This window comes from Microdochium trichocladiopsis (genome assembly GCF_020744255.1).
Source record: "Microdochium trichocladiopsis strain MPI-CAGE-CH-0230 chromosome Unknown B0I36scaffold_23, whole genome shotgun sequence".
Lineage (NCBI taxonomy): Eukaryota > Fungi > Ascomycota > Sordariomycetes > Xylariales > Microdochiaceae > Microdochium > Microdochium trichocladiopsis.
The window spans coordinates 24861-48961 of record NW_025763566.1 but is presented as its reverse complement, the minus strand read 5'-3'; the positions used below and the strand labels follow the sequence as shown (position 1 = coordinate 48961).

At 52.9% G+C, this 24101-nt stretch overlaps 9 protein-coding genes across 9 annotated transcripts; 2 read left to right on the top strand and 7 right to left on the bottom strand.

Annotated features, from left to right (window-relative positions):
* Window positions 1–148: 148 nt before the first annotated feature.
* B0I36DRAFT_356948 (uncharacterized protein) lies at window positions 149–1082 on the bottom strand (the record flags this gene model as incomplete). Its single annotated transcript, XM_046157717.1, has 3 exons — window positions 149–310; window positions 374–907; window positions 1017–1082. 3 exons carry the CDS (start codon window positions 1080–1082, stop codon window positions 149–151), a joined length of 762 nt encoding a protein of 253 aa, XP_046003674.1.
* Window positions 1083–1757: 675 nt separating this feature from the next.
* Window positions 1758–3822, bottom strand: B0I36DRAFT_426225 (major facilitator superfamily domain-containing protein; the record flags this gene model as incomplete). The annotated part of the gene is made up of 4 exons (XM_046162383.1): window positions 1758–2488; window positions 2658–3323; window positions 3409–3543; window positions 3606–3822. 4 exons carry the CDS (start codon window positions 3820–3822, stop codon window positions 1884–1886), a joined length of 1623 nt encoding a protein of 540 aa, XP_046003673.1. The 3' UTR covers window positions 1758–1883.
* A 1025-nt stretch (window positions 3823–4847) lies between these two features.
* Window positions 4848–5372, bottom strand: B0I36DRAFT_356946 (uncharacterized protein; the record flags this gene model as incomplete). Its single annotated transcript, XM_046157716.1, has 1 exon — window positions 4848–5372. One exon carries the CDS (start codon window positions 5370–5372, stop codon window positions 4848–4850), a length of 525 nt encoding a protein of 174 aa, XP_046003672.1.
* Window positions 5373–6372: 1000 nt separating this feature from the next.
* On the bottom strand, window positions 6373–6582 carry B0I36DRAFT_204745 (uncharacterized protein; the record flags this gene model as incomplete). The annotated part of the gene is made up of 1 exon (XM_046148815.1): window positions 6373–6582. A coding segment is annotated over one exon (210 nt), but the record flags the coding sequence as incomplete, so codon positions are not given.
* Window positions 6583–9926: 3344 nt separating this feature from the next.
* On the bottom strand, window positions 9927–11633 carry B0I36DRAFT_81216 (uncharacterized protein). The gene is made up of 4 exons (XM_046163388.1): window positions 11186–11633; window positions 10783–11070; window positions 10585–10715; window positions 9927–10503 (listed from the first exon to the last, which is right to left on the bottom strand). Exons 1-4 carry the CDS (start codon window positions 11469–11471, stop codon window positions 9937–9939), a joined length of 1272 nt encoding a protein of 423 aa, XP_046003670.1. The 5' UTR covers window positions 11472–11633; the 3' UTR covers window positions 9927–9936.
* Window positions 11634–11893: 260 nt separating this feature from the next.
* Window positions 11894–12126, top strand: B0I36DRAFT_343343 (uncharacterized protein; the record flags this gene model as incomplete). The annotated part of the gene is made up of 2 exons (XM_046156152.1): window positions 11894–11964; window positions 11998–12126. 2 exons carry the CDS (start codon window positions 11894–11896, stop codon window positions 12101–12103), a joined length of 177 nt encoding a protein of 58 aa, XP_046003669.1. The 3' UTR covers window positions 12104–12126.
* Window positions 12127–13557: 1431 nt separating this feature from the next.
* Window positions 13558–14510, bottom strand: B0I36DRAFT_356943 (uncharacterized protein; the record flags this gene model as incomplete). Its single annotated transcript, XM_046157715.1, has 2 exons — window positions 13558–14380; window positions 14431–14510. 2 exons carry the CDS (start codon window positions 14508–14510, stop codon window positions 13558–13560), a joined length of 903 nt encoding a protein of 300 aa, XP_046003668.1.
* Window positions 14511–18982: 4472 nt separating this feature from the next.
* On the bottom strand, window positions 18983–21577 carry B0I36DRAFT_437158 (uncharacterized protein; the record flags this gene model as incomplete). The annotated part of the gene is made up of 5 exons (XM_046162891.1): window positions 18983–19040; window positions 20040–20448; window positions 20754–20827; window positions 20957–21137; window positions 21187–21577. 5 exons carry the CDS (start codon window positions 21575–21577, stop codon window positions 18983–18985), a joined length of 1113 nt encoding a protein of 370 aa, XP_046003667.1.
* A 960-nt stretch (window positions 21578–22537) lies between these two features.
* Window positions 22538–23593, top strand: B0I36DRAFT_404657 (P-loop containing nucleoside triphosphate hydrolase protein; the record flags this gene model as incomplete). The annotated part of the gene is made up of 2 exons (XM_046161779.1): window positions 22538–22583; window positions 22629–23593. Coding segments are annotated over 2 exons (1011 nt in total), but the record flags the coding sequence as incomplete, so codon positions are not given.
* Between the last annotated feature and the right edge of the window lie 508 nt (window positions 23594–24101).

Genomic DNA, 24101 nt, shown 5'->3' with positions numbered 1-24101 from the left:
TTTCATCTCGATTTCTCGCAGATCTCCGGGCTGGACTACGTCGCTCTCCAATCATCACATCACGGACTGATGGGAACGGGGCTGGCGGCCAAAGAGCCTTATTTTGTATGCATCTACACCATCATGATTCTTTGATACCAAATTCCACTCAGTACGCCGGGACATCTTTGAAAGTCGTGTATGGTTCGGGAAGCTTCACGGCCAACTTCTGCACCCGGTCCGGGCTGTAGATGTCTGACCTGCTCTCAGCGGGCTTGTCGACCTGCGGCATGAAGACAGCCTTTCCGTCGTCCCCAAAGTACGCCAAGCCCTGTCGGAAGCGATCAGTGTTGTCCAGTGAACAGGTGCGGCGCACGCAGTGGTCAAGACATACCTTGCCAAACGCAAACTGGTTCTTCTCCGCAAACGAGATCCAGTTCTCGCTGTACGGCGCCCTGGCGACCTCGAGGCACCGGAAGTGCCAGATCTTCCACTCGCCGTCCTGCTTGAGGAAGTCGAGCGCGTACTGGCACCAGACCCAGTGCGCCCACACCCGCTTCCCTTGCACGTTCTTGTCGGCCGGCTCGTACAGGTTCTCGGGCATGGCGCCGACGTTGGCCGGGTCCGTGGTGCCCGACTCGAGGCCGTTCATGAGCCAGAACCCTTTGGCCGTCTGCCCGTCCTCGGCGACCTCGATGACAGGGGTGTTGGTCATGTGCAGGATCAGTTTTCCCACGGGGGACGGCCCGCCGGAGTGGTACTTCATGACCGAGTCGTAGTCGGTGTACACGCCCACGTTGGTGTACTGCGCGTGGATGCCCTCGGTGCCGCGCTTGACCCGGAGGGGCTTGATCTCCTCGTCGCGGAAGACGTTGTGTAGGTGCATGTACTTGGAGAAGATGTTCTCGATCGCGCCGCGGGCCTGGGCCTGGTGGTGTGAGTGAGAAGGTGTCAGTCAACAAATGTCTAGTCCATCGTCGACTGCGAAGACTGCCGGGTCTTATGACTGAGGCAGTGCTTCGAGGGAAAGAACTTACGCGCTCAGCAAGGCGTTCGGCCGCGCGGACCCGAGCCTCAAGCTTGGCGATGGCGCCTTCTGACATTTTTGGGGGGATCGCGTCGTGAAACGTGAAGTGGATGGATGGCTGATGATAACACACAGGCGCAGGTCAGACCAGGTCAGACTGAAGACAAGGCGGAAGTGGAACGGTTGATGGAGATGTGCAGCTGCTACCAATTTCCAACTACCTGAGGGACTTGTCCAGTACTTATAGCAGCTACTGCTTGACAGGCAGACAGGACAAAGAGGAGAGCGACTCCAGGGGTCCTGCACCCTGCGGGTGTCTTCCGAACCGCGTGATCCGCGACGCGCTAGGCCGAGCGAACCGAACCCTGCAGCGATGCCATGTCCACATGCATATGGTTCCCTTGGAAACTCGGTTCGTGTCTCCACCGTCGAGTCGGCTCTTGCAGGCGTGAGGAGGCGGCTGAGGGGTCGTCGTGGCTCGGGAGGCACGGGGTTAAGCTGGGGCGGGGATGCGGGGAGCCCTCCACATCACGAAATCCGGGGTAAGTGGGGTTTGGAGTGGAGAGCATTTAGCGCCACGAGAAGCCGAACCCGTGACACGTGGGACGAGTCTGTGCGCACAGCAAGCTTGGGGAGTGGTCAATGACACATTTGTCAGCTGCAGGTGTGCGGCATGATAACATGGTGACATGCACCGTATTGCTGGTACGACACATGGCTGGACAGACGAATGCTCTTGAGACGAAGTCGGCAAAGCTCAATTTGGTTTGACCAAGGTACAATGGCTAAACTACCGCGTGTCCTTCAGAAAGGGGAACTAGCCTGATCAATCTTGCGATACGTCCTCTAATCGCTCTACTTAAGCCATCAAAATCATCTAGTCCGTCGTCGAGTTGATGCTGTCCTTCTTGCTCTCGTTCCTGCGCCACTTCGTGTTGAGGAAGTAGACCGGGAACCCCAGCAAGAAGCACCCCGCAAAGACACCCGCAAGCACGCAGAATGCCCAGGTGACGCCGCCGTGCTCGACCATGGGGGTATACGCAAAGGTCAGGCAGAATGAGACAATGTTCTTGCTGCCGACGACCATGACGAGCGCGGGACCGGGGTGCTTGGGCCACACCTCGGCGGCAAACGTGGTCGAGATGATGAGCACGGACACCCAGGCCATCTGGTAAAAGGTAAACGTCACCATGAGACCCCACCAGCTCGGAAGACCGTGCACGGTGAAGGCGTAGCCGAGCAGCGTGGCAAAACCAAGCACGCCCATGGGAGCCAGGACGATGATGCGGTGCTCGGGCTTGTGGATGCCCTGGTTGCGCTTGGCCAGCCAGAGGACAAGCCAGTCGCCGAAGAAGACCGAGTACGCGGAGCCCAGAACCGAGCCGATGATGGCGCCAACATTGACGAGGCCGATAGACTCAGGAGCCCAGCCGTACTCCATGAGCGCTTCACTGTAGGACAGGCTCTGGTTGATCAGTCCGGCTGTTTCCTTGTTAGTTTTCGTGAAAGACAGTCGCCGTGCGCGTCGAATGGATGAGGGGAATGAAGTGACGAAAACGACGAAAACCAAATCGAAGGAAAAGCGATGACACGTTTTCTGCATTGTGCAAAGATGATATGATAATAATGAAGGCCAACGCAAGATACTTACCCAATGCAACAGAGCTGATGAGGATTGCGTAGACGATAGCTGGCGATGTCAAGCACTTGACCATGAGCACCCACGAGCTAACCATGATCTTAGCTGGGGTCGGGTGGGGTTTGCCCCAGAGCGCGACACGATTCTTGTAAGTGGGCTGTGGGCCGTCATATGGCGTGTTGTCTGGAAGGCCAGCGAGTCCCTGAGCTTGGAGCTCAGGGTGGCTGCTCGCTTCGTCGGCAGGGACGACATGGGTCACGCCAAAGTCGTCAGTGTAGACGACCACGCCATCAATGCTCATGGCCGGACGGGCGTAGCGAGTCTCGAAGGCACCAAAGATGGAAGCAACGAGTCCCACGGCGATCGTGATAACAAAGACCCAGTAGTACCACTGCCAGCCCAGGGCGGCGTTGATGTAGGACGAGAAGATGTTCAGGAGGTTCGAGATCAGCGTCTGGGTCAGCCAGTACAAGCCGAACACCCTGCTCCTCTGGTGAAGATACGTGAGCTCGGTGAGCATGAGAGGCAGAACCGACTCGGTTGCGCCGGTGGACAGTCCCTGCACGATCCTCGCGCCGAGATGGCCCGTGTACGAGTTTTGCGTGGCGGCGCCGATCGAGGAGGCGAGGAGGACGACGGTGGACCCGATGAACACGGGCCGTCTGCCGTATGCGAGAGCTAGAGGCAGGACAATGTAGTTTCCTGGGGGTAATATTGTGTTAGCCACTCGTGTCTCACGTGTGTATGAGGTCACTAGACTTACCAAGCCCAATGCACAACGCGGGAATCGTGAGGAGATAAACAATCTGGCCCGGGCTGTAGCCCTGAGGAGCGTACATCCCAAAGAAGACTCCCAACAACGGCCCAAGCCCGGCTGCAAGAGCAAGGGACATCGAGGCTACCAAGCACAATCAGCACACGTTCCCTGCATTGCAGCGGGGGAATGCAATTGAGACTTACAGAACCAGCAGCAGCAGAAGATGGTCGCTGCCTTCTCCCACGTCTTGAAGTTGAGGGGATCATTGGGGTCGTTTGATGGAATGGGCAGGCGCCGGATGTTGCCCTGCTTGTCGAGGAGGAGGGCATCGCCGGCCACGTGGGTGGCGGCGCCCGTGGCTGCTGGTTTCTCGGAATGTTCGTGACCGCTGCCGCTGCGCGCATCGTCAATGTGGTCCATCGTATCGATGGCGGCGGGCTTATTGTCAGCCATGACGAGCTCGTAAATCGTGCGGTCGTTCCACTGATGGTAAGTAAATGTGCAAGTATCACCGTGAGGACAAGGTTGAACACTGCCGTGGCCAAGGCGAAGGAGGAAGCGGAGAGTCTGGGGTAGACCTGGACTTGACCCCAGATTATATCGTGCTCCGCGATTGTGCTCCGGACTGAGTTTCCTCCACAGACCCGGCCAGCCTCAGCCTCTCTCCAACATGAATCCTGGCAACCCCATGGAAAGCCTCCGCCTCGACTCCACTCACGGCATGGGCTGGCGAAGCTCCTCCACATCCCGATGCCTGTCCCCGCCCAACCACCACGCCCGAAGCTTAAGTGGACGGAGCCGAGCACAAGTATGAAAAGCCAGGGTCTGACATTGCGTGTCGCCGCAAGTGATGCCGGCAGATCAGAAAGCAGCAGGGGCGTGTCATGCGTCGTGAGATGTCGTGAGAGGTTGGTAGATTGTGGGGTAGGGCACGTGGCTTTGGGACTCCATCAAGACCTTGCACGCCCACTTCCCTGATCAGCCTCTACCTTTCATCGCATTCGAGGTGCTGAGATGTTTCTGTTTTGGGGTCATGCGATTACTACCCAACGACCTCAGCTCGCGTTCAGATCATCAGCACTATCTGAATCAAACGGTGTTGTTGGACGAGCATGGAGATATGATAGACAACAAGGATTTCGTCGCTCTGGGGGCTGTCCAGGTGCCCAAGTGCATCTACAGCCAACGTTTTCCAGCGAATCATGCAGATATATCGAGTGATGCCACGATTTAGCTGACCTTCCATCCCCATGAAGACCAGCGCACCAGGACCAGGGAGGCAATGATGATCTTCATGAGCAAGTCAAGCCAAATCATGACACCTCTCGTCATCGCGTGGGAATGCCACGCAATTTGTCAACTTCGGCCCGCTCATTCCCATGCACTGTGCACGCAGCGATCCGTATATGGAGACTCACAACGGACAAGAGTGGCGAGCAAAAGCTTTAGATGGCTGCCGGAAAGTGGACATTGTCGCCAAGAGCCATCACGAGCGACATCTTGACCGCAGACGTGACAACCCGAGATCTTGAGGGTCGGAAGGCAGCTTCTGTGAGCTTCAACCATTTCTCTGGGAAGGATGTCGTATCGCGCCCATTTGAGTACTGGCAGCAACGCACTGGCCCATCAGGGCATGCTGGGTGCGCTTGTGTGACTTGCGGAGTGACGCCGTCGACGATCTGGATCTTGCGGAAGACGACGGTGTGGCGGATGAGAACGTCCTTGAAAAAGATACACTTGCCATCGATTGCCTCGCTCGACATCAGTCGACCACGCAACTTGTGAGAGAGGCCGTATGGCGTGGTGCCGTGCGCGACCCCAGGCCGATTATGTCCGCTCTTTGGAGGCACGTAGGTGTCGTCAACTGCCTTCAGCACGTCCAGTCCACCGATGCCTTTATCGAGGTTGGCAGCCAGTGCACGCACACGCTGTTTGCGGAGGGTTTGCTCCTCGACTGCTGGCGTGGCCATGATGGTAGTTCGGTGTCACTGCTGTGTATGCTTGGCAAAACGTGAGGGCGTCGTGACTCGTTGTCGGTTCATGGCCAAAAGGCTGCAAAATCTGCCGGTGGCTCTTGTGTACTATTGGTTCCTATCTTGAACTGTTGATGATGGCAAGCTGAATAGCTACGTATGGGACAGTAGGAAAATGAAAAGCAGAAAGGGGGAGAAGATACCTCCCCGGGGAGGACTGATTGGTTCCTCCGACCCTTCGGGGTGGTGGTGGTGGGTTGGCAAGGTTAGCCCCAAAGTGTGTGCAATTGTCGCGATGGTCTGTTGGAACGCTTGCCAGCTAATGATGAGATGATGTGTCAGGATTGATGAAGGTCGTGGGAGGGTAGTCGTGGTGGTTGTGCAGGTGGGTGAAGGAGGAAAGCAGGCGAGGCGGAGGCTGGGATCTCAATTTGTTCCGTTCTTCAATTACCTAGCAGTACTTATTTTCAGATGAAGAATGTATCGAATGGTCAAGTCGAGGGATCGTAAATAACGTATTCGTTAAATTTCAAATCCCCTCGCGGGTTCGATGCATGATACGGAATCCGAGTGTCGGGCTAGAAAAAAATAACGAAAACTGTCAGCTTGGTGTTTCAATGACTGTGACCTTACATCTGCCGGAAGATGTAACAAAGTGATCTCGTGCCAGAGGCACTCAGCAAACGAAGAGTTCTGGACTGCGTAGAGCTTTCTGGTGAGGGATATCTCTTTTCCCATCGTGGCGAAGGTATATCCTTCACCAGAAAGCTCTACGCAGCGGAAGCTAGCATTACAGGATCCGTCAACTTACCAGCTGCACAACACCTGCTTTGGCAGCAGGTGCCCTTTGCATATCCCAGGTGGTCCTCTTCCAACGCACTGGCTGAGATTTACCAAGCCCTTGAAAACACCTGTATTGGCCACACGAGGCCGCGATATCAAAGTGAGCGAAATAATTGGAAGAGTTATCCTGTAAGCGAGCTTTTCCGACGTCGGCCTCGCATAGAAGCAGAACCGCATCACCATCTCCAGTGCTACCTCGGGTTCGACAGTACCCTGCTGACTTGCTCGATGAATCCGCTAGGTATATACCCTCACCAAACATGGTGCCAGTGTACAAGACGCCACGGCGTCGGATCTGCAGGCCCACATCCAGGATGCCATGCAGCGAAGAGAGCCTAGTACCGTGCCATAAAAGCAGGCGCTCCTCGTTGTCGCGGTCATCGCGACTCTGAATCCAGTCATTATATGCGTTTCTCGCTCCGGTTTTGACAAAGACTCGGTAGATATCCTTGATCTCGAAGCTCATCTTGTGAGTGGGCTGATTCGAGCCGAATAAATACTGGCAAAGTTCCCTGTATTCGGTCGATGTAGGATCTTCCAGGCGTCTAAAACCGTGACTCAAGGAACTATAAGCATGGTGCCATGGCAGTGCGAGTGCACCGTGAAACCGCCAGTCCATCATCGCGCGCTACGTAACAACGTGCACGGTCCGCGAAATCTCCTGCTGATAGGGCGACAGCGAGTGCAGAAGCCGTAACTCGAGGTACAGTGCCTTGTAGCTTGAAATTACTGGTGTGAAGATTCTCTGACCCTGATACAGCGGAATTTGCTTTCTGTAGCGAGTTGTATGACGCTGCAAAGCCTTCCAGCTCAGAGAAGTGCCGCTGCTATCCAGCAGGCTTTGTATCTCCTTCAAAATCCGGAAGGCGAGATATATTGTATAGCGACTGAGCTGGTTGAAAGGCGCCGTGTATGGTGACCATGACGTTCCGTTGTCTGGGGCTTGGTCGTTACAGGTGATACTTTGCCATACAACGCCAAGTCCAGAAGGACTTTGATTTCGTCCGGAGCAGTCGAGTGCAGAGCCGTATAGTCGGGTAGGTCCGGTAAATGTAAGGTTTGTCCGTAGTCGAGCTCTACGAACTCGTACCGCCTGACTCGTGTTTCATCTGGGGAAACAGTGTAGCGCCGTGCCCACACCTTGCCAGTATAGCGCTTGAAGTGGTAGCTGAACTTTCTCGATAGTACCCCCAAGTCTGGGCTTTCAGCGGTCTTGATCAATTGGCCTGATTGACCAATAGGGCCTTCTCTCACCCAGAAGAAATACATTTTTGTGGTCAGATCTTGCGTGATCTGGGGAAAGCGGGGCCGGTCGTAACATTAGCGCTTGCCTGGTCCAGATGTTCAAGGGAAAGCGCACCTGTAGCCGTATAAAGGAGCTGAAATCTAAGAGATAGGCATCATATATATCCATTCCTATCGCCACTTCGCTCCCCTGCCCCGCACTGGGGTCCGGAAGCAAGACCATACTGCGCAGATGCTTCTGCCACTTGATATAAGCCTTGCGCATGGCTTTGTCGTGAGGGAGACGTCTCGCGCTCTCCGTTTCCCAACCGCACTGATTGATTTCGGCCCAGAGCTTCGAGCGATCACTCAAATCTTGCGCGGGTTTAACACCCGAATCGATGTCTGCATCGGTCGAGATGCGCGGCAGTCGGGACGGGCGATAAACGTGCTGCGCGCAATACGGGGATGATGCTGACTGCATCATGGAGCATACCATCTGTTGCGTCAAATCCTGGGAAGGTCTGCTGTCCTGAATCGGCGACGGTGCTCTCTGTGTTTTGTGGAGTCACTTATGATGATAGTGTGGTGTATGGTATGATCTTGGTGTGGATGGGCAGAAGTTCGCGTAAGTGGCCGGCTCTAACAACCGATTATATACGTTCTCATTCTCTTCCGACGCCTGTATGCCTTGCAAGGTTTTGTGGCGGTGCCTGGCACGGGAGATAGACTGGCTCCTATCGTTTCGAGAGAACGGGGTGCTCAAACCTCGTGATTCTCGGGGGCCTTGCCTCGGCGCCTGACTCTTGTCCCCTGGCATGCCGAGAAGTGAAGAGCATGCATTAATTATTGTTCGTTTACCACTGATGTATAATATTGAAATCGCGGACCACGGGTCCAAGATGGAGGCACGTAGGTCATTACCCTGAGACCCGTTTCCGCTTTTCGGACTACATTTCTGCGTGTATGCTCTGCACTTGTACATTTCGTAATATTATGGCGAAAGTGACAGCAGGTCGGCTTGATTGGAATTTTGACGCAACAGGACAAATGAGCCTCCAGATCAAAGCCGTCCTCTTTTGGTAGAGCCTGCTTATGTATTTGCGAAGGGCGATTTGCCGCTCCAGAAGATGCGCCATAGCTGTGTGGCTGTGCTCCGTCTATCTCTGTTAGACGTCGCAAAAGGCGGATGCGCGGATAAGGTCGTCATAATGGTGGCGCGGAGGGCACGGCCTTCTAGATGAGTCAACAGGCCAAGCCCTGACATGTGCCTTTAGCACAAAGGAACCTTTCACGCGGCACGAGGTAGTGATAAGACGTTCAAGAGAAAGTAGCACACAGACACTCCCGACATTTGGGAGTTGTTTGACCGAGGTTTGGACGATGTGGAACTTATGAATTTGCATAACGATGCTAATAAATGGACTCTGGAACCACGTAAGTATTGCCTTGTCTATTGAATTATGAAAACCTTGCCTAACGTAGATCGTGACGTGATTGAGGGATGGTTGGACAAAAACTGGTCGAGGGTCTATGTAAGACGTACGGACAGATTGAAGAGTATCTCCAGTCTGCTTATGTTCCAACTTTCGAGAAAGTCAAGAAAGACGCAAAGAATCTCCGACACCACGAGGTTTGTAAGCACTTACGCTTGGAAGACCAAAAGCGAACTGGGCTGGAGAGGAGTTGAGCAGGGCAGGAGAGACTGTTAAGGATCCGTGGCAGAGAGTGTGGATGAGATGAAGGACCTGCATGTGGTGATGGATGGATGCCTCGCTGTAACAGTCGGGATCGTGGCAGCAATCTGGAGTCACGATACTTACATCGGTCTTAGTCGGTGCACGACTTTGGTGTAGTAATTGAGTTTTGCCTTCCTGATATCCGCATCTTCCAGCAGGCTGACCCTGAGTACCCACTCAAACAACATTTCTTGTGCTGCTGTCGGCTTGCTGGCGCCCTTGTCCCCCAAAATGGAAGCGAGGCACCTCCCGGCTCGGTTCCGTCTTGTTTCGCTGATTGCGTTATCATCCCGCGACGTACTCAGTGGACGAGATCTCCTTATCAACATCTCACTATGGGCCCGTCATCGAGAAGCTGGCCACATTCAAATCCGCCGTAGTGAAGGAGCTTCACGTTGTCATTGTAATACATTTGGCCATTGTGTGGGTCAAGATCGATACACTGAGGCCCGCAAATGGTGAACAACGCCTTACCAAATGAGAGGGACGTCGCCGTGTGCACGGTGGACACTGCATGCGTGTGGACCCCTGGAAGTTGACTCGATTATGGGGTGGAATGAGACAGTAGGTAGGTCTGAGAACATTATCTACGCATGCTGCGAAGAGTCTCTAGGTAACCTGGGTCCGGTTGGCTTCCTTATTACCTCGAAAATTGAGCGATCCTGCAAGATCTCATGTACCGATCGTCTGTTCCATGGACCTCTATCGTCTTTGTCGTCTGGCTTATGCTTCTAGGAAAACTCTTCCAACAGATGCTAGAGTTTCCTGGTTTGGTGGATTTTCTGACCACAAACAAGGCAGTCCAGAGGCTCCGTCCACTCCTTGAGACCACCGGTCACTTCTTCCCGCAAATCAGTGATCTCGACAACTGGCGGACTGGCGTCACTTCTAATGGTGGCAGAGAAATAACCCTCGTATAGTTTTGCTTTCTGGGCATCTGATCTGCGGCCGCGGCCTTTCTTCTTTGGTTCTGGCGCCTGTCCTGTGCGCTCTGCCGTGATAATGGGAAGCACATTTTCGATATCAGCCATCTTGATGGTGTTCTGCTCCTCGGGCTTCACATCAATAGAGGGATCGGCCGTTGTAACTGCTCCGAACTCGCTGGGCGACGGAGGCAGGCAGCCAGTCTCGTTATCTTGCTCGTCCTTGACGGGCGTCGGCTTGTGAGGTTTGTTAGTTCCGAGGCGTGCGAGAGTGCGGAGTAGAGCTTCGTGAGCCAGGCAATCGGGGTGCAGCCACCTGTCGCACTCCTTTTTGGTACAGCAAATGAGTTCCTTGTCGGGGTTTTCGGGACGGTTGCAGCGGCAATATTCTTCTGCAGACTGGTATAAACACATGAGTTAGTACAGTCTCAGCAGCAGGCACTTTCTAGCGCCCGTCCTGTGCGAATGTGAATGGCATACCGAGAGATCCATGGTTTGCACATCAAAAGCTTGGCGCCAATATAGACCCGGCTGTAATTTATCGTCATTCTTCTCGTTCCACTGATGAATAGTAGCGCTTGCCGTGACACTGACGACGTTGATGACATCCACTGCAAAGATGACGTATGTCAGCTATCCACGCGATACATACCAGTTTGGGCACGCAGAATTCCTTACTGTGATTGGAAGCGATGAGCTCGTCGTTGCCGTGGTAAGACTGCCTACCCTTGATGACTCGCTTTCCTTCTGTCGTGCCTGCCGGCAGCTCATCAGGCCAGTACATCCAGTAGACGCGCGCATACACGTGATGCTCGTCCGCGGCGCGGATTTCGAGAATCCTTGCGACCCAGTCGTCATCCAACTTCTGTCTAGGTTGACGGGACTCGCCGAGGGTTTTCTGGCGCTCAATCGTGTTGTTGTTAGCCACGAAGACGAAGCCTTCACTGTGGTACTTGACACCATGCACTATGCACCCGCATGTCAGTATCGATCAAGGTACAAGTTGTCAGAGGACGAAGCAGGAGACATCACAAGACAGATTGAGACAAAGGAGGGGGTGATATGAGGGAGGACCGCGTACAAACGAAGCTGTTATATCTGGTCATGTCCATCCACTTGGCAAACGGAGCGATCTGGTAGTGGCGGTCCATGGTGTTGTCCTTGGCGTTGAACTTGCCGATCGGAGAGAATGGCGAGACCTGGAGGTGGATTTTTGGCGGAGGCGCAGGCCGATCCTCTGAACCGCCACGGCGGCGCTTTGTCTTCATCTCCTTCTCATTGGGATCCGGATGGATGACGGTGAAAGGGCACTCGGCCACGTTTTCAGTGGACTCCTCTGGCCGAGGCCGCTTGCGAGCGGTGGCCATTGCTGCAGAATCGTATGTTCTTCGAACCTTGAAGATTGGCGTGCTTTTGGCAGCAGCGTTACCTGTTTGCTATGCGATATTCGCGCGTGGGATTCAAGCGACGTGTCTGGGCCGCGTGGACGGCTGAGCAGTAGCCGAGGAACAGACAGTTAAAGCTCAGCGCAATCTCTTGGAAAGGAAAATAGAGCAAGTAGGCCCAGGCAGCAGCGGAGAGCCTGCAACAAAGCGCCGCGTTGGAGTTGCGCGCAGCCTCGGAGGGGGGGGCAAGTGCTGTGCGGATGGCGCAGCAGGAGCTACTACAAGATCTGCAGCTAGAGAGCTACGGTGGCGTGGCGCACGCGGCAGGGGACCCTGTCTCTATCCAGCGGCAAGAAGGAGGGATACTGCCCACGATGATATGAGACTTGCAGCAAGCAAAGAGGATGGATATCGGCTGCTATGCGCGGCGCAGGCGAGGAAAAGCTTGTAAAGGTGTGTGGGCTTGGTTGGGCGGGTGATGCGGCCCGAGGTGCTGACTGACTTGCAGACGCCGACGCGCGCACGGCTCCGAACAGGAGCAAATTCAAGCTGATTCTGAGGGATCGACGAGAGCGCGGCAGGCGTTGTCGCGATTTGACAGGCGCGATGATTGAGACGGAGCGGCGCGCGGCGGTGAGGCTCGCGTGCAGCGGCTACTCTAGTGGACAAGGGTGTGGGCCGGCGGCCGGCGCGGCGCGTGGAATCAGCTCGTGCTTGGGTAGGTGGGCAGGCAGCACCATCTAGCAACTCGACAAGCTGCAGCTCGTCAGAATGGGCTGGCCACTGTCCTTCTCGTTACGGGCACCAGCCAGCACAACACCACCCCCTCCGAAATCCTGGTGGCGGGAATGAATCGTGTCAGCCAAGCCCAGCCGCCTCTGCTTTGTGTGTTCCCCCGCCATGCTGGGCACCACCACAGCGACCTAAAGTCAGATTCTCCATTAAGGCACCCCCAAATGCAGAAGATTACGCCGAGTATTATACTTACGCGCCAATCCCTCTGGACCTGTAATGCGATACGCAGAGGCCTAATTCGTGACAACGCGAGATCCCCCAATGATCATTACCAGGGCCTTCTGGCTGCTGGACAGAGCTGGCATGCAGACCAGCTACGCGCTGGAGCTCGGCCATGTCCGGCCCCACTCCGCATATTCGGTCACCACTTTTGCCGCCATCTTGGCCTCACAGTCTTGACCTCCACCGCCGCCATCCGGCCCCGGCTCCGCCCTTGCATGCGTGGTAGCTTGCCCCGCTGCCGGCGTTCCTACGATCCAGTACCGCGTGCGGTGCATTGCCGACGAGAACGACTGTAGTCGCACTTCTTTCCAATACGTGTGGCCTATGCCTGCCGAACAGTCCTTTTGGCCGGGATCATGGCTGACCGCCTCTCTAGCCCGGTGCTTCTGAATCTCTTCCCGCCTTCTTGTCACGAATCGGCACGCTATACAGCAGAATCCGGAGTAGACCTGCAGCTCCGTGATAGTTGGACTGCCGCCCACCGGGGGCTCTGCCTCGTATGGGTCCACGTGCCCTCGGAAGCCTTCTACTGCTGCCGCCGCTGCTGATTTGACCGCCCGTAGCTGGCCACCCTTGAGCCGGTGCCTCATAGAACCCAGAGCACCCATGCATATGGAGCGTGCCAGTCTCCACACGCTCGCAGACCAGATGCTTGGCCATCGTTTGCAGGCAACGTCTCGCTGATCACGGTGGGCCCACTTTCTCAGTCTCCCGCCCACCTCCGTTCAGGACACCAGCTAGATGTCGCACGAATAGAGAGTCCGGTAGTGGATTTCTATGGAATTCAAAGAAGCCCAATGAGTTTAGAAAACCCAAAGCTATTGTATATTATGATGGGAGGAGGATGCCGTGAAGGCCCTTTTTAATAGGTAGGTGCACGAAGGCGTACTCAAGGACGACCTCTTCCTTTTGGAAAGCCCCACTGTGCCGGGATCCTCGCGTCGTGTGTTGGGCGGTCACGATAGCCCAATTACAGGTATGATCCAGCGTGTTCTATCTTTCAAGCATATCCATCGCGTGTATCACTCTTGGACGGCAGCTTGACATTTGGTCAGTGCACCTCTATCCTTGTCAAGATATCTTCCGTTGCCGCACACTTGGCGGCGCAGCCTAAGGTCTCGTCAAATGCTGGTGAACTACTATGTATTGTACCCGGCTTTCTAAAGCGATCCATGACTCCGAAGCCACTGCAACCATACGCTCTATGGAGAGACCGAAAGGGGTCTTCTAAAGGGACATAGGATTGGTTGCTGAGAGTTGCGAAGAAGCATTCCTCCAGCGATATCAACAGTCCGACACAGGAGCACTTGCCCGGCCTCGCCAGTAGTGCTGGCTCGGATGCATCTTGGCGGTGGCTCCGAGCCCCGGGGGTCCTCACATGTTCGAATTGGTGCTCGGAAGCTCGTCCTCCTCCACTCGTCCAGGTATTCGCGGAATAGGAAGAATCAACATTACTCCAGTCTTTGTCGCTCCTGAGGGGGCATTCGCAGGGCTGCCAAGCCGATCTGGCCACATGGGGCGCGATCGTGGCCTGTAAACCCCAAACGTACTCGACCTTGTTCTGCCTGCGTGCTTCGCCAGTAAGCCGGTCCTCAAAGTTCTGCGGGTTGTCACAGTTGGCCTCATCACCCATATCAACCTCGAGCTGCTGAGTGACTAGTCTTCGAATGTGTCGACATAGCTCGATAGCCACGTGGCGATAGTCAGCCACGCTCAGCTTCACACCAATATGCGCTGTCGTGACGGCTACATGACCGTCACCACGCCAAGACTGACGGTCATCACCAGAAGCATGAACGTCATACAGGAGGGGGTGACCACGTAAACTCAGCGATGAAGGACAAAAGTATATGGTCAACTGGATTCCCTTTACTCTAGATAGTCACCTCCTTTGTACTTCAGCGATCAATCTAAGTCGGTTGACCCCGGAGGCTGGATTGTGACACTGGGCTCCGTATGGTGAAATAGCGTATCGGCATTTGGGTCTACAGCAGATGAGGACATTGTATGTTAGGTCGGCGTAAAGCTGTAGGTATATTAAGACCGGGTCGGGATCCTTTCCGCGTTCCAGCGTAGTCGCGGAGTCAGTTAGAGACTGGTTGCGCATCGTTCTACTAGAGGCTACCCGGCTGCTGTCGGTTTTTTGGATATATCGGTGGATCACATTTAGTGAAAAATATGGGGGTAGAAAAGAAATCCAGGGTAAAGCGTGTTGAGTAAATTCGCGGGAAAGGGGGCTAGAATAAGATAGACCTGCTACGTGCACAGACCTTTCGTTGAACATGACATGTCCAGAGAGAGAACGAGCGAGACTTCACGGTATGCAGGGATGCTGTCGGAGATGGGTGGCGCGCGCGGGTCCCATGGATTTAGCTAAAAAGCGCCCTGGAATCAGACAGTAGGTACTATAGTACTAAGTTCCTCAGGTATAGGTTCCTAGTACTCTTTTGTTGTCCCTGACTAGTACCCTTTTTTTGTCGCCTGTTAATTCGGCGCTGAATCTGCAATGATCGACGGCTAGCGCGGTCTCATCCGCTGTGTTTTTCATTCTAACTATATAGTCTTGGCGGTTCCGTAAACATCCCTTTGGTCAATGTTAGGTTAGGGATGCGTGACATTGTGTGACTCAGTAAAACCTTTTACGTGGAGCTAGTTCCTTTTTGCCAAGTTGGCTCGTGGGTACATATACCCAGGAACCTACGCGGCGGAGGAGTACAAACGGGTCCAGCTGAAAGTACTGGTTCTTATTAAAATGCAAAACCATGTCACGCAAGCTTTTCAAGAGCTTGTTGCAAAGGATTGGACTGAGATCCACGAGTTGGCAAGCTTTAAAAAAGAACGAGATCAGGCCTTGAGAATGGCCAGTCAATTACCGCTGGAATCTCTTTTGCTGAAGCTTAGAGCTTTTGCCGAGAATCAGGATGTAAAGAAACTAATCGAGGCTGAAGTTGGGATAGATCAGATCAACTTGCGGGCGTTTTTCACGCTCGTTACTAAGCACATTGCGAGAGAATACGCCAAAATCAGCATTGAGGACGCAAAGGCATATTACGCCCTTGCATCGCTAATCAAACTCTGGATTCGTTCGTACATCAATGGTCAATGGGAACAAATAGGAGTTCAACCATGGGAACAAACAGAGTTTCAAGTATCGGAAAACTTCCGGTTTCTACAGGTTATGGACTCAATTGGAAAAGGCAGGCTGCACAAGATTAAGCGACTTGCAGCTCATACGTGTATCAAAGACTTGACCCGCGAACTAACTGAGATAGACTGGTCCGGCATTGAAACACTTCACCCCCTTTGGAAGACTTTCGAAAAGTACCACCGGAATCTGGCTCGGGAGGAGTTGGATCCGGATAAATCGCCCAAAAGACTCGATAACATAATCAGAAAATGGAAAGCGGGAAATAGAAAGAACAAATTCGAAGAGATGCGCCACAAAACGAGCCAACCCTATCTACAGCTTGCAGCTGTCGTAGGCAGATTCATACTCGAGCAGACCGGGGCTACTGAGGCCGAACGCCTCCTGCCACTGGCCCAAGCGGTGAATAAAGTTAGCCGTAACTCCTGGGCGATAAAAGACTTTATCTTGTCTCTCCAATCGAAGAGCGCTACGGAGATAATCAAAGAGAGCGTTCCGAAGACTAGCGGAACTGCGAGCAAAATGAGTCCTATGAGGCTCAATGTTGTACCAAGAGCTAAGACGGGCACAAAGACGAAGAGGGTGAAGAGCCTTGCCAAACAAGAAGGACATCAAAGCAAGGTCACGGATAATCGAGAACTTATAGAAGAGGAGCTACGTGGGTACGAAGACTATTTGAAAACCGCGTTGTCTGAGTTCCTAGACAATATAGTCCAAAATGAACTCTATACCGTGGGGATCTGGCCAAAAGTTAAAAACCGGAGCTTCGTGGCTTCCGAAACTTTGATGGCCTTCCGCGAACTTATACGTTTGGAAATCAAGAAAGAAGCCAAATACACAGACGAAGAATCCATAGCAAGACTCCGTACAGATCTTCGACCTGGAGTCATATTCCGCGGCCACTCCAAAGCATGCGAAAAAATCCCAAACAATATACATAACGTACTCCACAAGGGAGTGGGACAAACAAGGGAGTGGGACACTTTCCCGCTTTCTGAAAGACACTCTCTTTCTTCTTATTTTCCTCCACCAATAATTATGCCACGACAATCAACTGAAGGCGATTTGATTCTAGCGCTTAATGCGCTTAAAACAAACCAACAATTGACAATTCGTAAAGCTGCATCGATATACAACGTGTCGAAATCAACACTCCACAGACGATACTATGGTCAACCTGCAAAGCGCGATTCACGACCACAAAGCCAGAAATTGACCTCATACGAAGAGAACAGCATTGTACGATACGTAATCGACCTAGATTCGCGATCATTTCCACCGCGCCTTAGTGGTGTTCGAGAAATGGCGGATCGACTCCTCCGCGTACGCGACGCGCCGCGCGTCGGAACCAACTGGGCTGCAAACTTCGTACGACGACGACCTGAGCTCCGAACGCGTTTTAATCGAAGAATCGACTATCAGAGAGTCCTCTGCGAAGATCCGGACGCGTATCGCGCGTGGTTTACCCTCGTACGGAATATAATCGCGAATACGGTATCTACAATGACGATATCTACAACTTCGACGAGACGGGCTTCGCGATAGGTAAGATCTCCGCCGAGACTGTGGTTACGACCTCCGATCGACGCGGCAAGCTAAGAGCCGTGCAACAAGGGAATTAGGAATGGGTTATAGTAATCTAGGGTATCGGGTCGTCCGGCAATTCGATTCCGCCGTACATCATCTTCGCAGGGAAGGTCCACCTCAACTCCTGGACGACCGAAAGCCCTCTACCGCCTAACTGGGTAATTACGCTTACTGAAAACGGCTGGACGACGAATGAGAAAGGTCTCGAATAGGTAAAACACTTCGATTTTCATATAAAGAGCCGTACGAAGGGCGCTTACCGGCTCCTTATCCTCGACAGCTACGAGAGCCACCACTCAGTCGATTTCGAGCTATACTGCAAGGACCAGAACATAATTACGCTCTATATACCTGCTCATTCGTCGCATAAGCTCCAGCCTCTCGATGTCGGGTACTTCGGACCTCTAAAACGGGCGTACGGAAAAGAAATCGAAGGTCTCATACGGGCGTATATTACCCATATCGTGAAGGAAGACTTCCTCCTAGCCTTTTACAAGGCGTACAACGCTGCAATTACCAAGTCAAATATATAGGCAGGCTTTAGAGCGACTGGCCTAGTACCGTACGACCCGGAATATGTTATTTCGCAGCTAGATGTAAAGCCTCATACGCCAACTCCGCCAAGTTCAACTATAGGCCTTCCGCCACCTTAGGTCTCGAAGACGCTAAACAACCCGATTAAAGCCGAATCGCAGACTAAATACATCAAGAATCGTATCGTACGGCATTAGGGTAGCTCTCCTTCATCAATAATTGCAAGCTTACGGCAGCTAAATAAAGGAATCGCGATAATGGTGCACGAGCAGACCCTTGTACGCCATAAACTCGCCGAACTTCGAGATGCAAATGACCGCCTTAGCCGCCGTCGCTGTACGAAGAGAAAGCAATTACAGAAAGGAGGGTCCCTTACGATTGATCAGGCAAAGAATTTAAAGTCCCAGATTGACGCGACGGAGCAGTTAAGGGCAGAAACGAGTCAGCATAGTAGCCGTACGAGGACAGAGACGCGCGCGCGACGCTGTGGCGTCTGCGGGGAGCCCGGCCATAATGCGCGTACGTGTCAGAAAGTTAAGTCCACCTCTGAAGAAGAGGATTCTGAATAGTTTGAATTAATTTAAGGCGTTGTGGTTGATTTCTCTTATATATTGTCGCGTAGGTAGGACGAAAGTGACCCACTCCCTTGTTTGTCCCACTCCCTTGTGGAGTACGTTATACTTACGATGTATAATACATAAGTTACCGTTAAGTGTGTTATATAATAATAACGAATACGCTGATAATTACCCCAGTCCGACGGGATATCTATGGATTAGAATTCATTTAATACTACATTACCATAAGCCCATTGCTATAGTTATGTATAGTACTTCCTGAGACTATCGAGGATAATCGCTAGGGCCGAGTATCCAGACGGAATACCATACAGCCTAATCGCTACCCTGCGTCTGATACGCTATTGCAGACCACAACCACTTGTGAAGTAGACTCGGTCAAATACAAGGAGAAATCTATCTCTCAGCGCATGGCGGGAAGACCTGTCGCTATTTAATAAGTCTTCCAGGCGATTCACAACTGGACACTGCAGTCTCCGCTAGCGTCTTAGACTGGAAGTACTGGTTCTCAATACGTACAAGCTCATATCATACCTGGATTTCTTAAAGTTGTACCTCGTAGAAATACTTGTGAGCCCCCCAACCGAGAATTCTGCTATGGGTATTCGTGCTCCTATCCAAAGTTAAGCAGGTCAGTAGGCCAACGCCGTGGTAGGGCTTAGGCGAGGCACTTGAGTCACCAAGACAACACTACAGTAGTGACCGCCACATGTGTCCGCTTTTTAGACACTAGTTAATGTTTCCGCACGGACCAGTAGATTATTGCACACTGTGAGATGCACTATGCAGATAGCCCCACAACAAGCACCTGTTAGAAATAAAGTTCATCGTGGTGGGTTACTTTTGCAGGAGCGGCATCAGTCCCAGCTCCTCAGCAATCAAGTACGTCCCGCTCGAGCCCAAAACTGTGACTCATTATGGATGACAGCGTGCGTATATTACCGGCCACAAAAGGCTCTTCAGCCGACAAGAGAGCAGCAATTTCATCAGCGGCTTTGTTCGTGACGTTGAACTGAAATCATGGCAAATGCGGTACATTGTATGACATCCTGCTGACTTTTCTACTTCATATGAAGACCTAGGACCCGCTTCAGCTTCTCTTGTCGCCTCGTCTTCGACACCTGGGGTTGTGTTGGATCTGCCAAATGTTGGTCATCACTTGAAGACGTCACAGCTTCAACGGCGACATTTGTAAGCTCGAGAGTTTGTCGCGCTGATTGGACAGCCGGATGCGATGGCCCGAGGAGCTGCTCAAGGCTATCATGAGCACGTCGATAATATCGCCGCGCTTCACTCACACGGTTCTGTTCAAACCGTAAAGATCCTAGGTTCGAAAGGGTGTTAATCGCTGGTCGATATATCGTGACATTATCAAGTCCCACAGCTCTCTCGTATCCATGGAGCGCTCGCAAGTACATCTTCTCGGCCTCGTTCAGCTTTCCTTGGTCAGAATAAAGATAGCCTAGAGAATGGAAAGCCCAGTTCGAAGGAATATCGCTCTCCCGTACTGTTGAACAAGACCGGATTGCATGTGGAATTAGTCGCTTCTGAAGCAGCCAATATTCAGCTTCAATGTTGGATGGAACCTGCGACGCCACGCTTTCGACTGCAAGCTTGTTCAAGGCGCTGTCCCACTCCTCGTTCAATATATGGACCGTCCATAAATGCAGACAACCATATATACTGTACCCTTGTATCTCCTGGAATATGGTTGTAGGTTCGACAAGGCTGTAGTCGTAGAGTACGCCCATCGCATCGTTGAAGTTAAGCTCTCCTGAAAGCTGCTTCATCCACATGGGGCCGTCTTCGTTGCTAGCCTGGATGAGATCATACCATATGTCTTCGTTGTTGAAGTAGGCCCACCACTGGAGCAGATGAGCCGCAAGTGGGTTTTGTGTTTGAACATGTTCATATGAGAGCTGCCATGTTGTAGCCAAGGTACGATCTGCATAGGATCCGAGATGCAGATTACCAGTAAGTCTTGCCCAAGATTCCTTGTAGTATCGAAGGTACTTGGGTATGCTGATCGGGGCGCGCTTCAGATATGCTCCAGCAGTAGCCAGAGCCAGTGGAAGCCCGTCCAATTCTCGCACAAGGTCTTTTACATCACCATCTGAAACGCCATTAGTCGCCGAATATTAAGTGCCACGAGATTCTCACTATCTTATAAGCCAATTCGGCCTAATGTCTTTGAAAGTATTTGTAGGCTCTCGTGTTCGGATTTGAGTTTCTCAATTCGAATGTGATGTCCTATGTCAATTTGCGACAGCCGTGTTGTAATTATCACTGAGCCCTGATATGCCGTCGGCAGAAACTAGTATATATCAATCGCTACATCGGATTTCCGCCCTGGAAGCCTTAGGTTGTCGTAGTTATCATACACAATGAGCCATCGCGTGTTACCTAGCAAGCTGAGCCACGCCTTTACAGCCTGGATAATCTCGTCGTGGTCTTGCTGTAGGTTCAGTCCCTTGAGGCTGCCGACATTGGCATTCTGCTCCAGGATCTACGTTGCGATCCTAGCAAAGCTCTATTAGATGGACGCTTCATCCTTAATATTGAGCCAGAAGATGGCCGAGTACTCGTCCCGATATCGGTTTATATACGTCGCAGCCAGCTGTGTCTTGCCAATGCCGCCGAGACCATGTAGCACGACAATGCGACGGCTTCCATCCGAGCATAGCATTCTTCGCATCTCGGCTACTTCCCCGTCTCTTGCTACGAAATGTGGAGTCTCGGGGACGCCAGAAAGGCTGAAGCTGATCGAGAACTTGTTGTAGTGAGTGCCTAAGTGTGTTAGTAAACATGAATCCTCTGTTGCCAAGCGGCGTCTTACCTTTCACAGATTTCTGGACCTCCTCTCGCAATCTTCTCCGTGCTTGTTCGCGACCCTCGCCATAGATGAGTTGCATGTAAACGCCAAATATCCCAAGCAGCGAGTATACCATGTCTTCCTCATACTTTGTTTCCCGGTTGCGTATCCACGCCTCGCGTTCAGAAGTCGTAAAGTCGGATAATGGTGTATCTCGTAAAGCCCTGGTAGGAATGCCTGTCACGTCGCGTATGACAACCTCCAGTGACCTCTTATCGCCTAAGAAGATCCCTTCCTTTGAGTAGAACTCGACAATCTGCGGGGCGATGAGCTCTTGGCTAAACGTCCTCGTCGTGGTTCGGGGTAGTCGATTGCAGGGCTTTTCGCAGCTTGGAAATGATGCAGCTCGAACCATGTGTAACGGTCTGTTAACGGAAAATCATTGCTAACGTCGGGGCGCAGGTCTTTGCAACCGTTTCTCGGCCGCAGGGGTTTCAGGAGGCTAGCCAATACTCTTGCGTTCTGAAGCGCTGGTGTGGCACGAATACCACCTTGGCACTTTTCAATCCAACCTATTAGACATTAGGTATGACACGTGTGGCGCCGTGAGCCGGATGATGCATCAATCCAAGTCCTCTCTCAAGATGTCTACTGGCTGGGGGACAGTCACCCGTGCCATAACCTCCCAAAGGCACCTACCATAGGTGGGAGGGTGAGCGATACGGAGAAGTGGGCGGCATCCTTAAGGTGGCTGTAACTCATCGATACTATGAGCCAAAGGGAGCTGCAGAAACCAGTGGATGCAATGGCCAGGGCAGAGCTGTAGACAGCGAGCGTGAGCAGCCTCTATCGAGCACACCGAGGACTGGTTTCGGCTCAACTGTTCCGACAACGGCAAGCCGTTCGCGCGAAGCTTTCCTCCTCGACGGTTCAATATGCGTAGCCCATACCGAGTCATCTGCTCTTCCTTCAAGCCAAACAACCCAGCTTCCGAACCGGCGGGTATCCTTCAGGGGCCGCTGCGGAGCGTCGTTCGCAGACAGTACGCCCACCCTTGGCAAGACACCTGCGACCGCTGGGAAAGACTTGCTGAAATGATAGGAACGACCCCATCAGAAGAGTGGTCACGGTAGGATGAGTTTGTGAGGACCTTAGTGATTTTGACTTGTCTTGTCCAGACTACTGGCTATAGAGTGTATATATCGCCCTGTAGACAAGCGAACGCAGCTAGAGTGTGAGAAACTAGCTCCTCATGGACGAAGCAGTGTGCCGCTTGCAAGCTGCGGCAAGCTTCCTCAGGTCTTTGGCGCTCCTCAAAAAGCCTTGTGGCCTCTAAACGTGCGCCAAAGCCTAACACCAGTTCTTCTGGTGATGCAGACATGTTTGCAGATATGTCTGGGGCGTGGCGGAGACTCACTTTGGTTCGTCCCCTTGCCGGCTTGAAGACATCTTCTAACAGTTAGCAGCTTCGACGGTCCACGTCCAATATTCCAGTGAAGCGTACGACATGGTTGGTCTCTGGTTGACCTCTCAGCCATTCGCTCACAGGGCACGGTCGTCTCTCGTCCGAGTCGGCTGGAGACGGTCATTCGGCGATGAGAACAGGACGCAGAAGAAGCCTCTGCACTACTCTCCTTGGAAGGGAATGTCCTACTTCGTCTACAACAAGTATTTGTTCTGGTTTCGCTCTGTGGAGAAAGACCTCGGCTTTCATATGGAGGAGGTGGTCACGGTCTCGTGCTTTGGATCCCCAGCAGTCCTGAAGCTGACCAAGAACAAGACCACTATCTTCGAACACTATGATGGCAAGCGGAAAAGGACGCACGTGAAAAGCATCAGGCCAATCTCCACTGTTGTCATGAATGAGGAGGTGAAGGCGGCACTCATACAGGACATCGAAGGCTTCTTGCATCAGGAAGCTCCCGCATGGCATCTCAGCCGTGGCATCCCTTACCGAAAGGGATACTTGCTTTACGGGCCGCCTGGGACCGGGAAGTCCAGTTTGTGCTTGTCTTTGGCGGGGCGCTTTGACTTGGACGTCTACATCCTCAACATCTCTGCCGTCGGAAGCCACTCCCTAAGCTCTCTGCTTGCGGAACTCCCGCCTCGTTGTGTCCTCCTGCTGGAAGACGTGGACGCTGTTGGTCTAGCGCAGCCTCGGCAAAGCGAAACGGACATCAGCCAAGCCAAGGAAGATGCCGCCCGGGACCGGCCCCGATCTCAAGGGAAGCTGTCGCTATCGGAGCTTCTCAACGCTCTCGATGGCGTATCGTCACATGAGGGTCGGCTGCTCATAATGACGACGGATGACTTGGACCATCTAGATCAGGCACTCATCCGGGCTAGCCGTGTAGACAAGAAAATCGAGCGTCCGAACGCCGACAAGGACGTGATGTTCCGACTCTTGGAGTGCAAAATCGCAGCGACTTGAAAGTCTCTGTGACGGCTACTTCTTGCTCGCATCGCCATATCAACGTATTGTAGCTATTTTGAGAAGGGAACCGTTTCCGGCGTTTGGAAGGCCTCCCACGGTTTTTGAACAAGGACACGGCCATTCCCACCACATGAATGGGCTCGTCGACTGGCTGGCCACTCTTCCACACCACCAGAGAATACAGTACAACGTTCCTCCATTCGGGCTGAACCCGGGGTCACTGGGGCCCCAGCGAAAAGCCAATGGCCCTTTCAGCAGATTAGGGCAGCTACGACCGGAATTTGCGATTATGCGAACCGGTCCCCTGTTGCATTTGGTGGGGCCTTGCAAGAGGTTGCTCACCGGAGGTTCCCCACAAGGGTCGCGGGGACAGTGATTCTAGGCCCAACACCGGAGACCGCACAAGTCTTGTACCGGGACCTTTGCAGTCCGCTAAGCCAGTTAACATTAATTGGGTTAGATTTGGTGGACGAAACATCGTTTGCAACTACTAAATAATCTCGTA

Bases quoted from the DNA above. Each gene is read 5' to 3' on its own strand.
- B0I36DRAFT_81216 (XM_046163388.1), bottom strand. From the start codon at position 11,471: ATGGCCACCGCTCGCAAGCGGCCTCGGCCAGAGGAGTCCACTGAAAAC. The intron at 11,071-11,185 runs GTACGCGGTCCT...GCGGGTGCATAG, and splicing joins CAGATATAACAGCTTCGTTT to TGCATGGTGTCAAGTACCAC. The intron at 10,716-10,782 runs GTAAGGAATTCT...TCATCTTTGCAG, and splicing joins GCTCATCGCTTCCAATCACA to TGGATGTCATCAACGTCGTC.